Below are 14,061 nucleotides of genomic sequence, written 5' to 3' on the forward strand. Positions count from 1 at the left end.
ACACAGCTCTTTGTAGCAGTAGCAGATGGAAAGGTCTGGTGGTCTCGTCCCAGAGAATCTTGTCTTGGATAACCACCTACATCAGGTTCTGCTCCAAGCAGGTTAAGGTGCCACCCCTGACGATCATGAACACCCATTCCATGAGGGTGTAGGCTTCATCAGTAGCCTTCCTTGCTCAGGTTCCAATTCAGGTCATTTGCAGAACTGCTACTTGGTCTTTGATTCATACCTTCACCTCCCACTATGCCATTACACAGCAGGCTTGGGATGACTCCAGCTTCATGTTACAGACTGCATGTCTGTGAACTGAGTCCACCTTCGGGGATACTGCTTGGGAGTCACCTAGCATGGAGTCAACATGAAGATGATGATGATGGCTGGCTACCTTTTGTAACTGTTGTTCTTCAAGATGTGTTGCTCATGCCCTGCACTCCTGTCCCTCTGTCAGAGTTGCCAGCAAGAAGGAACTGAGAAGGTCGGGGGCTGTCAGTGCCCCTTTATACCAGTGCATAAGCGCAGGATTGCGGGAAATGCTAGGACCGGCCCTACAGATACTACTAAGAGAAAAATCTCCAGTAGCCGTGTGCATGGGTGCGCACACACCTAGCTTGGAATGGTCATGAGCAACATGTTTAAAAGAACAGTTATGAAAGGTAGGTAACTGTTTTTTCTGTTTATATTTTCTCATTGTGAGACATGAGTGAGTTCTCAAACATCTGTCCTCTTGAAGATGATGCTTTTGCAAGTACTGTGGTTGCTGTATGTGAAATCCCTTTGTTTGCATACAGGAGATAGAAGTTATGAATACCACAGGGCCTACATTTTCACACCTTTTATTTTCTGGAGTTGACTGATGACTTTTTTTCCAAGTAGAGGGAAAATATATTTTGAAGTAGATGTTGCTCTTCTTTTAAGGATAGATCAACATCTGTTCACATTTTGTCGTGATTGTTTAAATAAAGCCTCTTTTCACTGAATCTCAGGGACGGAAATTATTTCAGGTTATATAGAACTTCTTTGCAGTGGATTGCCATAAACAGGTAGAGAAACTGTGAAATACAAGAAGTGAATGTGATAATAAAACCAAGCTACAGTATATACTAGAGCTGGTCAGGATTTTTTTTTTTTTTTGGTGAGAAAAATTTCAACATTAATTTTTTTTCATTTTTATCAAATGTTCTTTTAAAATGTTCAGTTTTTTGTTTAAAACTGAAAAATTTTGCATTTCAGTTACTGAAAACCCAAAAATGTTTTTGGTTTTCAATTGTGAATAAAAAAAAATTGAATAAAAACTGACATGTTTTGTGAAAATGTCTGTTTTGCTATAAAAACCATGTTCCATTGAATACTTGTTAAATGGAAATTTTTCAATCAGCTTTATTACATACACAATACAGTACATGTAAATTGAAAGATTTCTCCTGCTAAATTTTGGCAGCAGCAGATGCTATTCTTAATTTAATAGTAGAAAACATGCTATTCATAATCTAATGATCTCTTGTCTATGAATCTTAAAATAATTTAAATCACAAAAGCTTAATATTTCTGTCTGGCCAGTCCAAGCATTAGGAATTCCTATCAGTATTTGATCCAAGTGCCTATTTCCTGAATAAATGTTACACTGATGATTGTATACATGTTGGATACTTTAAATAGACCTCTGTCTGTGAAGGAGACATTTGCTCTGATTTCTAAGCAATCTCCAATGGTTGAAAAGACATTTTATTAGTTCTTTCAGATTTTTCATGTTAGTACAAAACTTGACCTCATTAACTCATACCATCTGTGATCTAGGTGACTTATCCTCTCTTCTCAACAGGGGATGTTACGCTGGTGGAGGGGACCTAACAAAATATTGCCAACTTTTTTTTGAGACATAAATCAATTTGATAGCTTCTGTAAGACTAAAATGTAACTGTATAAAAATCAGCTAGATAAGTGGCCCTTGTTGCAGCAGACATGATTCTGCCTTTACCCCCTCTCTCCCTCAAATCCTTCATTAAGAGGAAAGTTGGTCCTTAAAAAAAACAGACAAATGCATTCTATGTTACCATTTGATTGGTAGTAAAATTATCCTTAGTCCCTTTTTACTTGTTAAAAAATAAAAACAAAAACACCCTGTCACTGCCACTGGAATCCACAGATGCTCAGAAGTCTGTTGCCACAGCTGCTAAACTAATAGATTTTTATGTAAAGAACTACCCAATAGCCATGCCACTGCATCATCTGGTAATGTCTACAGGGGGTTTCTAGACCTTCTCAGGACTCTGTAAGATTTTCATTGCTTATTCATTCATTGTCTGCTTAACTGTGAAGTAGTTTGCTGTTAGATGTTTTATTATGATAATTTACACATTATTAAATACATCTTTGAATGCAGATAGTATCTCATACAGGCAGCTCAGGGTGTTTTACCAACAAGGGAAAAGAAAATGCCTTTGTTTAATAATAAAGCATTTTAAAAAAATCAGAACATACTATTTAAAGGCTGCTCTATCACAAAATTGATTTTAAAAAAATACAGTCACTTTCATAAAGTCCAGGCTTATAGTTTTTTCTCTAAATGTGTTTCTTCCATTGTGAGTGAATATGGGTTTTTGCAAAAGCACAACTCTACACCACATTTGCACAGGACTTTGGAGATGATTGGGCTCAGGCTTACACCACCCACATATCATCAACAACTACAACCCATACTTGATGGGGACCACACTCTGAAAAAAAAAAAAAATCATCCCTGAGCCCCCTCTTCTGGCCTTCAAATAACTCACCAGGCTCTCCAAGCTCATAATCAGAAGCAAGCTCCCCACAGACCAGGTCACACCAACTCAAAGTGGAACCAGACCCTGCCAGAACAACAGATGCAAAACCTGCAGACATATCTCCAATGCTACAATGATTAACATCCACCACAAAACACCTTTCAAGATCCATGGATCCTACAACATGTTACCTCATCACAACATGTGGTGTACCTCCATCCAGAGCACTAAGTGCCCCATTAGCAACTAGGTGGGTGAAACCAGCCAAACACTATGCTTTCAAATAAATGTACACAGGAAAATGGTGAGACAAAAACACCACATCACATGTGGGTGAACACTTCATTAAGCAATCACTCATCTGACCTGTCAGCCCTCATCCTCAAACAACACTTTCAAAAGAGAATTATGGGAGCTTAAATTCATAACTCTGGTAGACACTAAAAACATGACCTGAATGGATTTATGGCTTACTACAACAATCTGTTATCCACTAACAACCTTCCCAGCTGCTGTCCCCCATCCTCTTTCCTTGCCTCCCTATGACTGAAGAGGTATTAACGGGCCACTTCACCTTGGCCTCTTGAAATATGTGTTAACTACTTATGCTAAACATTCTGTTAAGATCCTGTATTCAGCAAGTGACACTTTGAGTTAGTTTCCCAGACATGAAGAAGAACTCCATGTAAGCTTGAAAGCACGCTCTCTCCAACAGAAGTTGGTCCAAAAACAGATATTACCTCACCAACTTTGTCTCTCTAACCAGCCACACTTTACATACATGTATTGGAACCCAGAATCAAACTAACTTTTACCTAACCACATACTGTTTTTCCCCTGGCCTTGACAACTTTATACCCTTACACTGGTCTAAATTACATTAGTGTGAGCAATTTTACTGCACAAGGTTTAGGAAAGTGGAGATTTGGCCTTAAATTGTGGTTTGTGTCTTTGTACAGCCATTTTACACTCAGTTGGCACAGATGTGTGAACCTGGGCATGTGTGGCCTATACAAGAAAGGGGTGCATGTGGTGGATGGGGAACTGAGGCCATGTCTACGTCTAAAATTTTGCAGCGCTGGTTGTTACAGCTGTATTAGTACAGCTGTATAGGGCCAGCGCTGCAGAGTGGCCACACTTACAGCAACCAGCGCTGCAAGTGGTGTTAGATGTGGCCACACTGCAGCGCTGTTGGGCGGCTTCAAGGGGGGTTCGGGGAACGAGAGAGCAAACCGGGAAAGGAGACCAGCTTCGCCGCGGTTTGCTCTCGCGTTCCCCGAACCACCCTGCAAACCGCAGGGAAGGAGACCTGCTTGTTCGGGGTTCGGGGAACGCGAGAGCAAACCGGGAAAGGAGACCAGCTTCGCTGCGGTTTGCTCTCGCGTTCCCGGAACCACCCAGCAAACCTCAGGGAAGGAGACCTGCTTGCTCGGGGGTTCAGAGAACGAGAGAGCAAACCGGGAAAGGAGACCAGCTTCGCTGCAGTTTGCTCTCGTGTTCCCCGAACCACCCTGCAAACCACAGGGAAGGAGATCTGCTTGCACGGGGGTTCGGAGAACGAGAGAGCAAACCGGGAAAGGAGACCAGCTTCGCCGCGGTTTGCTCTCGCGTTCCCCGAACCACCCTGCAAACCGCAGGGAAGGAGACCTGCTTGTTCGGGGTTCGGGGAACGCGAGAGCAAACCGGGAAAGGAGACCAGCTTCGCTGCGGTTTGCTCTCGCGTTCCCGGAACCACCCAGCAAACCTCAGGGAAGGAGACCTGCTTGCTCGGGGGTTCGGAGAACGAGAGAGCAAACCGGGAAAGGAGACCAGCTTCGCTGCGGTTTGTTCTCGCGTTCCCGGAACCACCCAGCAAACCTTAGGGAAGGAGACCTGCTTGCTCGGGGTTCGGGGAACGAGAGAGCAAACCGGGAAAGGAGACCAGCTTCGCCACGGTTTGCTCTCGCGTTCCCGGAACCACCCAGCAAATATCAGGGAAGGAGACCTGCTTGCTCGGGGTTCGGGGAATGCGAGAGCAAGCCGGGGAAGGAGACCAGCTTGATTACCAGAGGCTTCCTCAGGTATGCTGGGATACCTGCTTATTCCACGGAGGTCAAGAAAAGCGCTGGTAAGTGTCTATACTTGATTACCAGCGCTGGATCACCAGCGCTGGATCCTCTACACCCGAGACAAAACGGGAGTACGGCCAGCGCTGCAAACAGGGAGTTGCAGCGCTGGTGGTGCCCTGCAGATGTGTATACCTCCTAAGTTGCAGCGCTGTAACTCCCTCACCAGCGCTGCAACTTTCTGATGTAGACAAGCCCTGAGTGTAGAGAGAGGTTTGGGAGTTGGTCGTGATCAGGATTAACTGCTGAAGTAAATGGAGACACACTGGTTTGAAATCAGTGTAACTAGAAAGATTAGGTCCTAGATATCTCTGGTATGGTTTATATGCTGCATATGTGAATTGTACTTGCCACCTTGTGTATGAAATGTATTCTTATCTCAGTCTAATTTATTTGAGTTTTTAGAGGGTTTCTGGAAAAACAAGCATCAATCTAGCATCACTTTCTTGTCTTTACTGAAGAGCTAATATTTTAATGTTCATTTTGCTAAACAATTCCAAGTTCCTAGGAGGATTTAGAAAATTATTTGGAGACATTCACACAAAACCACAGCCATGTTTTACTTGTTTATTACCTAAACAACACAATAGGTATTATCTTGGTAGTTTTACCATCAAAATGCAAGAACAAGCAACCATATATGTTAATTTGTATATGTTATATGTTTTTCTGTAAGAAAGACATAAGCACCCATACCAGCAAATATTTCTAATTTTGTGTATTTTCATCCATCATGGTTGTAAGAGACTGGACACACATTGTATCTATTCGATAAATATGACATAAGGGAGGTAGTTTTAGGTATTCTTGCACAGCTCTGAGCTGTAATCTAATAAAAGACATTAATGCAGTTGCTTAGAAGTCAGGGTCATGATCCATGATTCCTTAATTTAAAGACAAACAAGATTTACAATTTTGAGACCAGCAATCTTGAGGCATCTGTCTATCAGATCTATCCGTTCAAATACTAAATGTCTCTAAGTGTTTACTTTTATAAGGCCAAGATGTTCAAAAACAGGAGCCTAAAGTTAGACTGCTAAATCCCATAGCTAGGGATCTACTGTTTTTTCAGAAAAGGCCGAGCCTCCAGTCAGGCTCTCATTGGTCTCTTTATGTTTTGGAAGAAGGAAGGTTTTTTAAATCCTGTTTTTTACCATAAATGTTTCTATTTATGCCTATGTACTTGAAACGTGTAATACTAAATCACTTTGTTAATTACATTGTGACTGTCTCATGTCTTATTTATCTAATCAGTACAAAAATACATAACTTTGCTGCCAGTGTTGCTGTAGCTTGGGATCATGCGGCGTTTAGACAATCTGGATTTATAAAGCTAGCAATCCTAGACTCAAGTGAAGTCCGATTTGTTATCTTCCCAGCGACCTTCTGCTTGTTAATAGTTAGCAATGTTTTCCTTTGCTTTATGCTCTAAATCTTTCCATCTTTCTTTTAATTTCTTCAGTGTCTCCATTGTTCATTTCCAGTGACACTTATTTTCTGTCCAGCCTGTTGCTAGTTTTTAATCTGCAGATTTTCTAGAGGGGAGGTTGCATCAAGCACCATCTTCTTTCTCCACATTACAAATTTTCTCTTCTCCAAGTATCAGTTTCTTGTAACAGAAACTTGGTTAGTTTTTTTTTTCTTTTTCTTATAGTGTGATTGGTTTTGTTTTGAAAAAGCAGTCCTTTATAACGTAAGGTCATCCTCCAAGACAGAAAAGTTGTTCTTCAAGTGCTTGCTCATGTCGATTCCAGGTGTGTGCGTGCCCACGTACACAGTTGTCAGAGACTTTTGCCTTAGTGGTATCTCTAGGGTCAGCTGTGGGTCGGCATATCAGGTACTGCCAGTTCTATGCCCTCTCAGTTCCTTCCTACCGCCAATGGTGATTGATCAGAGTGCCTCTCTCCTTTGCTTTGCAAGTGGTCAGCAGTTCTTTCCCTTTCGACTTCATGTTCCAGCTGTAAATAGTTCTGTTTATTGTAGATTAGTTAGTTAGTAGCTGTGAAGTACTGTAGTTAGTCAGTTAGGGCATGCCCCGTCTCCGAGTTTTACACCCTGTGCTGACTGTAACAGGCCTATGCATGGCATGGCAGCTGTCTGAAGTACCTGGGGGAATCCCACATTAAAAAAAAAGTGTCGCATCTGTAAGAAATTTCATCCTAGGACACAGAAAGAATACGACATTCGCTTGAGGGCCCGCCACATGAAGGCCGCTCTTTGCCCAGCCTCGGAGCCAGATGCAATGCCAGCACTTTGGCCTCGGTGCATAGGGACTGTCCTGTTTGACTGATGTACATAGAAGAGGGGCATTGCTGGCACATGATGGCGTATATAACATTGCTGGATGTGCAGGTGAATGAACAAGTGATGCTGTAGCTGATCTTGGGAGGCAGGCCAGTCCTTGCCCACAGACAGCCCTCCAACCTTAAGGATATTCTCACCAGCAACCACACACGGCACCATAACAACTCTTACTCAGGAATCAATCCATGCAACAAACTTCGAAGCCAACTCTGCCCACATATCTACATCAGCGACACTAACCAGGACCTAACCAGATCAGCTACAACATCACTAGTTCATTCACCTGCATGTCCACCAATGTAATATACGCCATCATGTGCCAGCAATGCCCCTCTGCTATGTACATCGGCCAAAATGGACAGTTCCTACGTAAAAGGATAAATGGACACAAGTCAGATATTAGGAATGGCAACATACAAAAAACCTGTAGGAGAAACACTTCAACCTCTCTGGCCACACTATAGCAGACCTTAAGGTGGCCATCCTGCAACAAAAAAACTTCAGGACCAGACTTCAAAGAGAAACTGCTGAGCTTCAGTTCATCTGCAAATTTGATACCATCAGATCAGGATTAAACAGACTGTGAATGGTTAGCCAACTACAAAAGCAGTTTCTCCTCCCTTGGTGTTCACACCTCAGCTGCTAGAAGAGGGCCTCATCCTCCCTGATTGAACTAACCTCGTTACCTCCAGACTGAGTCTTGCCTGCATATTTATAGCTGCCTCTGGAAATTTCCATTATATGCGTCTGACGAAGTGGGCATTCACCCACAAAAGCTCATGCTCCAATACATCTGTTAGTCTTTAAGGTGCCACAGGACTCTTTGTTGCTTTTTATGGTTGTGAGTTCATCCCATTCCTATGTCGCCTGGGTGTGGAGCCCTAATTTCCTAGAGAAGTTCTTGCCCTTTTCTCCCCCAAACAGCCCAGCCACTCCTGTCACCCTTGAGCACCTGTAAAATGGGCAGGAGAAGCTGTGATGGCATCAATGCTCCACTGATTGGGAACTAGGTGGGTTTCCTGCACGGACAGAGAGGCAACAAGTAAAGCAGGTAGAATTTACATTAAGGAATGTTTTGGCACATCAGTGATTGCCATGGAGTATTTATAGGCCACACAGATGTATAGACTGTTTACTGTGTTTTGTTTTGAGTTTTCTATGGAAGAATTCATTTTCAGAGAGTTTACAGAAAATGTGGTTTCCATTAACCACAATGCAAAACCAATTAAGAGTGTGTTGTGGAAACCTGCTTTTCATATGGTTTATCCATAAGTTTCCCCCAAAATTACAGGACCTAGTCTGTGAAGTCTCTACTCAGTCCGGCAAAATTCCCATTGACGTAAGAGCTTCAGGACTGGACAGACTTTAAAAAAAAAAAAAAAAAAGTTCATTGTTTGTGCGAAAATGGGTATGTTTTCTTGTATGTTGAAAAATCATGCAAGCCACAAAAGTAAGATAGTGTATGTGGTTTGTGGCTTTTTAAAATCGTTATGTGTGAAAGCACTATCCTGCACAGCACACTTATCTGTCAGAATCTAGTCACTGGTTGCACAAACTGAGCTACTAGTAGGATTGTGATTTGTTTTCTCTCTCAATTTATGTACATTGAATATTAAAATCCTGGAGAAGTATTTCTCAGTAAGTGTAAAACTTGTTACATGCTTGAAGTTAAGCATGTGCTCTGGTGCTTTGCTAGTTGGGGCCAGACTGCTCAGCACCTTGCCGGAATACACTATACAAATAAGCCATCTATTGTCTGCAGCTGGAGGGCCTTCAGTTACCCCTGTGACTCCATCACCTAAGCTTGGAGGATTGATTCTTTCCCTCACTTCTCTGGGTCTGAGTGTATCTCCCAAAATGAACTAATGCTGTATGATTTGTTAAACCAAACTCTACAACACTTTCTCCTCCTTAGCTGCCATTCTCCACTCTGGAAAATATTTGGACAGAAACATTATCTAAATCTCTATGAACTGCACAGGCACTTACATTACTTATAGCATTAGTAGTTTCACACTCCCTCTGGGCACACGTACAGACTGCTAAGCAGGCTGATTTATTCTCTTGGACTCCATTTACTTTTTAAATAGTTGTACTTAGTTTTAAAATTCAGTGTAAGCTCCTAAATAAATGCCATGTGCTATATAAATATACATTTATCTCAGTGTACTTATATGAGGGAAAATGTATATTTAGGTCTGTATATTGATGTGAGGGAAGATGTCTATTTAGATCTGTGTATTGTTTTGGTTTTTTGGAGGGGAGAACAGATGTGTGTGTTTGTGGATGCATGCACAAAGACCGTAAGCTCCTGAGACACTGCAAGACTGCATGATAAAGGATTGAGAAAATGTGGGGAATTTGCCATTTTATTTCCGGAAAAAAGTGTATCCATTGGAAATATTTTGATCATCTCTATTTTTAATTAATTGCCAATACTACACTCTGATTTTTTTTTTTGGAGTTATTTTTAAAAAGAGGTAAAGCTTCATTACATAGTTTTCAGATTGTCGCTGAATTCTTGTTATTCTTCCAAAACAATGCATTTTAAATGATTCTCAGGGGACAAAGAAAACATTGCAGAACAGGCTTATGTCAGAACTACGCTACCTTATCTCACTAGGCTGTTTAAACATTTAAAGTGACAGGTCTTTAACATGTTTCTTCAATGCTCTTTAAGGACAAATTCCGTGCTTGATGTTGTGGACCAGCACAAGACCCTCCATATCTCTTTTAACCTTAAACAGCAGCTGCACAGAGGGACTGTAGGCAGAGCAGTCATCCTGGATGCTTGTGTAGCAACCATGTTGTAATCAGATCTCCTGATTCTATTACAGTTGTAGTGTAGATGGGTCATTGTAACATACCTGTTTAAGTAAAACAAAAGATAAACCAAGAGTCTCATAAAATACCTTGGTAACTTTCCAGAAATGACTCAAACCAAATAGGGTGAAATCCTGCTCCTATAGAACTCAATAGCAAAACTCCCATTGATTTCAATGGGATCAAAACGTCACTCCCAATCTCTTAATATAGAAGGCCTGATTCTGTACTCAATTACAATAGCTTTCTGCCACTGATTTCTTTGGAACTGTACAACTGGAGTAACAGTGTGATGAATGAGGCCTAGAAAGTGTCCCCAGTCAAACTTTGAGTTTATCAGAGACTGAACACTTGAGTAGTGTTTAAGTGACTATTCGTACTCCTTAAATGCCACTTTGCATATCGCACAACTTCAGCTATGAAGTCACAATAATGATTTTGTATTACTGGGTTACATAGAATTTGTATTCACTTCCCACTTACTGATGTTTTATCATTTATTTTATTGTTGTTTTAATTCAGAAAACAAAATCTGATAGTTTTGTTTTCTCAAATAAATCCACAAATTTTGAAATTGAAACAACATGAAATTTTGGCCAAACAAAAACCTCATGTTAAGGTGAATGACTAGCAGTCATTTGACTTTGAAAGGCCCTTTGTGTATTTAAAGCATTAAAAATGACCATTGACTGTAAGTGCAGTGCCATTTTTATTCATTCAGTCACTTATTTTTTCTGTTATGCTTTTGGACTACTGTTAATGAAGAAGGATTATGTCTTCCCATATAAGGTCTTTGATTAAGTTAAGTTTAGGAAGGTTGTAAAGGGCTTGGAAGAAGAAAATCACTATATAAGCAGTTCTTGATAAAAGTTCTTTAAATGATTTATTCCCATTAGATTATTGCAACTGTTACAAATAATCGTGGGCTACAGTAGCCACTAACTGATAGTTCCAGTGAAAATACAGATGAGTTGGTGATTCTGTATTTTATTGGGCGATCTTGTGATGAATAAGTGATTAACCTTCTGTCACCAACTTTTTAAGAGGGTTCCCTTCCCCTACTACCTACTCCCCAGAAAAACATGGATGGAAATCCTGAGAGTCTAATAGGTAACTCACTTGTCTTTATGCTTTAACCTTTTATAGAGGGGAAAGGAAAGTACACTGGGATTTTGTTTTTTGTACCTTTCACATTATGAAAAACAGACCCCAAAAACTGCTGTGTTTGAAAGACTAAAACAGATAATTAATTCATAATGGGTGTTGAAGTGGAAACTGTCAGGCCACAGCTTTCCCAGCTTTCACTTAATCATTTGAAACTCATTTTCTGTTGTTTTCACTGACTGCAATCCCTTAGAGAGAATATAAAACTTGCACCATCCAGCATGGAATTCCACTCACTTAATGCCTTGTGCTCTGTGTAAACTCACTTTCACTCACTGTTGTCATTGCGTACAGGAAAAGCCATACCAGTGCTCTGAGTGCAACAAGGCTTTCAGTCAGAAGCGGGGTCTGGATGAGCACAGGAGGACCCATACTGGAGAGAAACCGTTCCAGTGTGATGTGAGTTGAGCTTTCCCTTTTTCTTCTTGAATTCAACCCAGAAGTCAGACTTTATTTTCCATAAGAGTATTGGCCTATATGTATTTTCACTTTACAGTTACGTGCAACAGCATAAACTTACACTGTTCTATGGTCTTTGATTGCTTATCTAATGAGCTATCATTGAAGTAATTTTATGTAGCCTCTTGTGTTTCCAAGAGCATCACTGCACACATTTTTTATATGGTTTATATCCCTAAAGAATTGTTTGCACCATTCTTAATGTAATTTGGATGTTGTGCAGTGCAAATTCATTACCATTTGACGCATACCTTTTGTTCATAAGGCCTTGACAAGTTAATAGCTGGAGATTAGTCTGGATGGGAATATCATTTACTATATTACAGTAGAATCTGAATGTCTATAATATATATTTTCCATATAATGATCATAATGTTGCTGAATAACCGGAGTGAAAATTCAGAATTTCCAGTTTCTGCTAATCAAAATCTGAATTGAAACTGATAGTACTTTGGGACATGGTCACCTTGTTAAAAAGTTGTGCGTCTTGGGTAATGGCTGGAATGCAATTATATATTTTTATAATATATCACTAGCATGCTCTTTGCGATCTGTAACGTCCCACCTCATAAATGGTGTAGAGTCTCTGTGCATGGGGTTTGCAGATGAGAGTGCTGTATCGCTCAACTTTTGAAAATTGATAGTCATCTAAATGGTTGGAATAGCCTTTGGAAAGGTTTTAGGCAGAAGTACTAAATGCCAGAATAAAATTTGTTACTCAGTGGTTTTAAAAAAGTACATGACATTGATTCTGTGTTTTTTGTCCTTTTGTGAATAGTTCACAAAGACCACGACGTTTACAAATGTATTCCATATTCTAAAGTGCTCAACTAATAGTTGTGAACAAGTTTCAGACAACTCAGAACTAGATATGTGAGCTGTGTGATAGCTCACCTAAGAGCTTCTCTACATGGTGCGTTAGTCCACACCAGAGGAGTGTAAATTCTAGTGAGCACTAGAGTGTTGTGTGGAGCCTACTGGTGTGCACTCAAAGTTCTCTAGCACATGTTAACATAGTCCCATTTCAAACACTACTACTGTAATGCACGGTAAGGAACTTTGAGTGCACACCTGCCAGGTCCACATGGGCCAGTTAGTGTGCAACATGCTAGTGCAGACTAGAATTTACACCCTTCTGGAGTGGACTAAAGCACTGTGTCGACAAGCCCTGTTACAAGGCTCTGTTTACTGATTAGAATGATATGGCCTTTACAAAGTACTTCTGATCTCCTTTCATCAGTAAATAAATATACTTTGTTTCTTGATTAAAAGACTTTCCACTGCCATGCCTAAAATAGACTTTCCATAAACTGTGGCGGTGATGAGTGCTTGGGACAGAGCCTCGCTCTCTGGCTGACAACTCCAAAATAGATGAGTTAGGCTCGATCAAACTGAAGATCCCCTTCATGCCCCAAACAGTGAGTGGGTTGGAGAAAGGGAAGAAACCCTCCAATAGTATCAACAGGTGTTTGAGGGCTTCACCATCTCTGGCTAGCAGTCGGGAATCAGCAGCACTCCCAACTCCTGATCCCCTTCTTCAGTAGTGGTGAGGGTAGGAGAGCACCCCACCAATGATCACAGGGCTTTAAATAAAAGTTGTGCTGTGGGTGTTGGGAGTTTCTCACCTTACACCTTGACTGGGCAATGCATATGGGTTATTTCAGGGTTAAAGTAAGGATAACTCCCATGGGGATGTACAGACCCTGTGTGGAGAGAGGATTTGTGGTACCCAGAAATAAGGAGTTCGTTTACATGAGCTTTAACTCATAGCCACTATTCAGCTCCCTCATGTGATGATTTCCTCCATTTTTAGCCCTGATTTGGTCAGGTCTTGTCCTTTGTATGTGCTGGCCCAGTGCAGAGTCAGCACATGGGACTTGCTGAGGTTTGTGTGCTCAGAAGACTGTGTATTTTGGTCTGGATGAGACTGTTATTCTGTAAGCCAAAATCCTTATAGAATTGTGGAAAATTATAAGAGCCATGATGTTCACTAACCAGTGTGAAACCATAGTATGATCTTATCAAATATACAGAAACAGAAGTGAGTCCAGCAAGTGAAAGATCAGTTGTTTTCCAAATGACACCATTAGAATCAATTCCAGTTTCATGTTGAGTGCAAAAATATTTTCTAGGCCACCGCAATTTGCATTAACAGCAACATCTCAAATAGTGCACACATCTACAGATATTTAATCCCTCTTACTGGCTCATACAATATTCTGTTGGAGCAATCCTACTCCAGTTTATATAGGATTTCCTTAATTTAGAGTCATTGTCAATGCTTTCTACAGCTTTTGGATTGCTGTACTTCATCTCAATTTTTTCAGCCAACTTGCAGTGTCTGTGTAATTTTCCTATAGTGGCTGAGGCTAATGTCATCATCCATAATTATATGCTTGGCCTGCACACACCTTTAAAAATATCTATTTGCGGAACCTTTTTTG

General features: G+C 40.8%; 1 protein-coding gene across 10 annotated transcripts in view; it reads left to right on the forward strand.

Annotated features, from left to right (window-relative positions):
* The window catches only part of PRDM5 (PR/SET domain 5), a 164,250-nt gene that overhangs the window by 138,235 nt on the left and 11,954 nt on the right, over positions 1–14,061 (forward strand). For all 10 annotated transcript variants that reach the window (XM_030564630.1, XM_030564629.1, XM_030564633.1 and 7 more), the window contains one exon: positions 11,453–11,557. In XM_030564630.1, the coding sequence (XP_030420490.1) occupies positions 11,453–11,557 (105 nt within the window). The remainder of the gene's footprint in view (positions 1–11,452; positions 11,558–14,061) is intronic.

The sequence above is a fragment of the Gopherus evgoodei genome, chromosome 5 (genome assembly GCF_007399415.2).
Source record: "Gopherus evgoodei ecotype Sinaloan lineage chromosome 5, rGopEvg1_v1.p, whole genome shotgun sequence".
Classification (NCBI taxonomy): domain Eukaryota; kingdom Metazoa; phylum Chordata; order Testudines; family Testudinidae; genus Gopherus; species Gopherus evgoodei.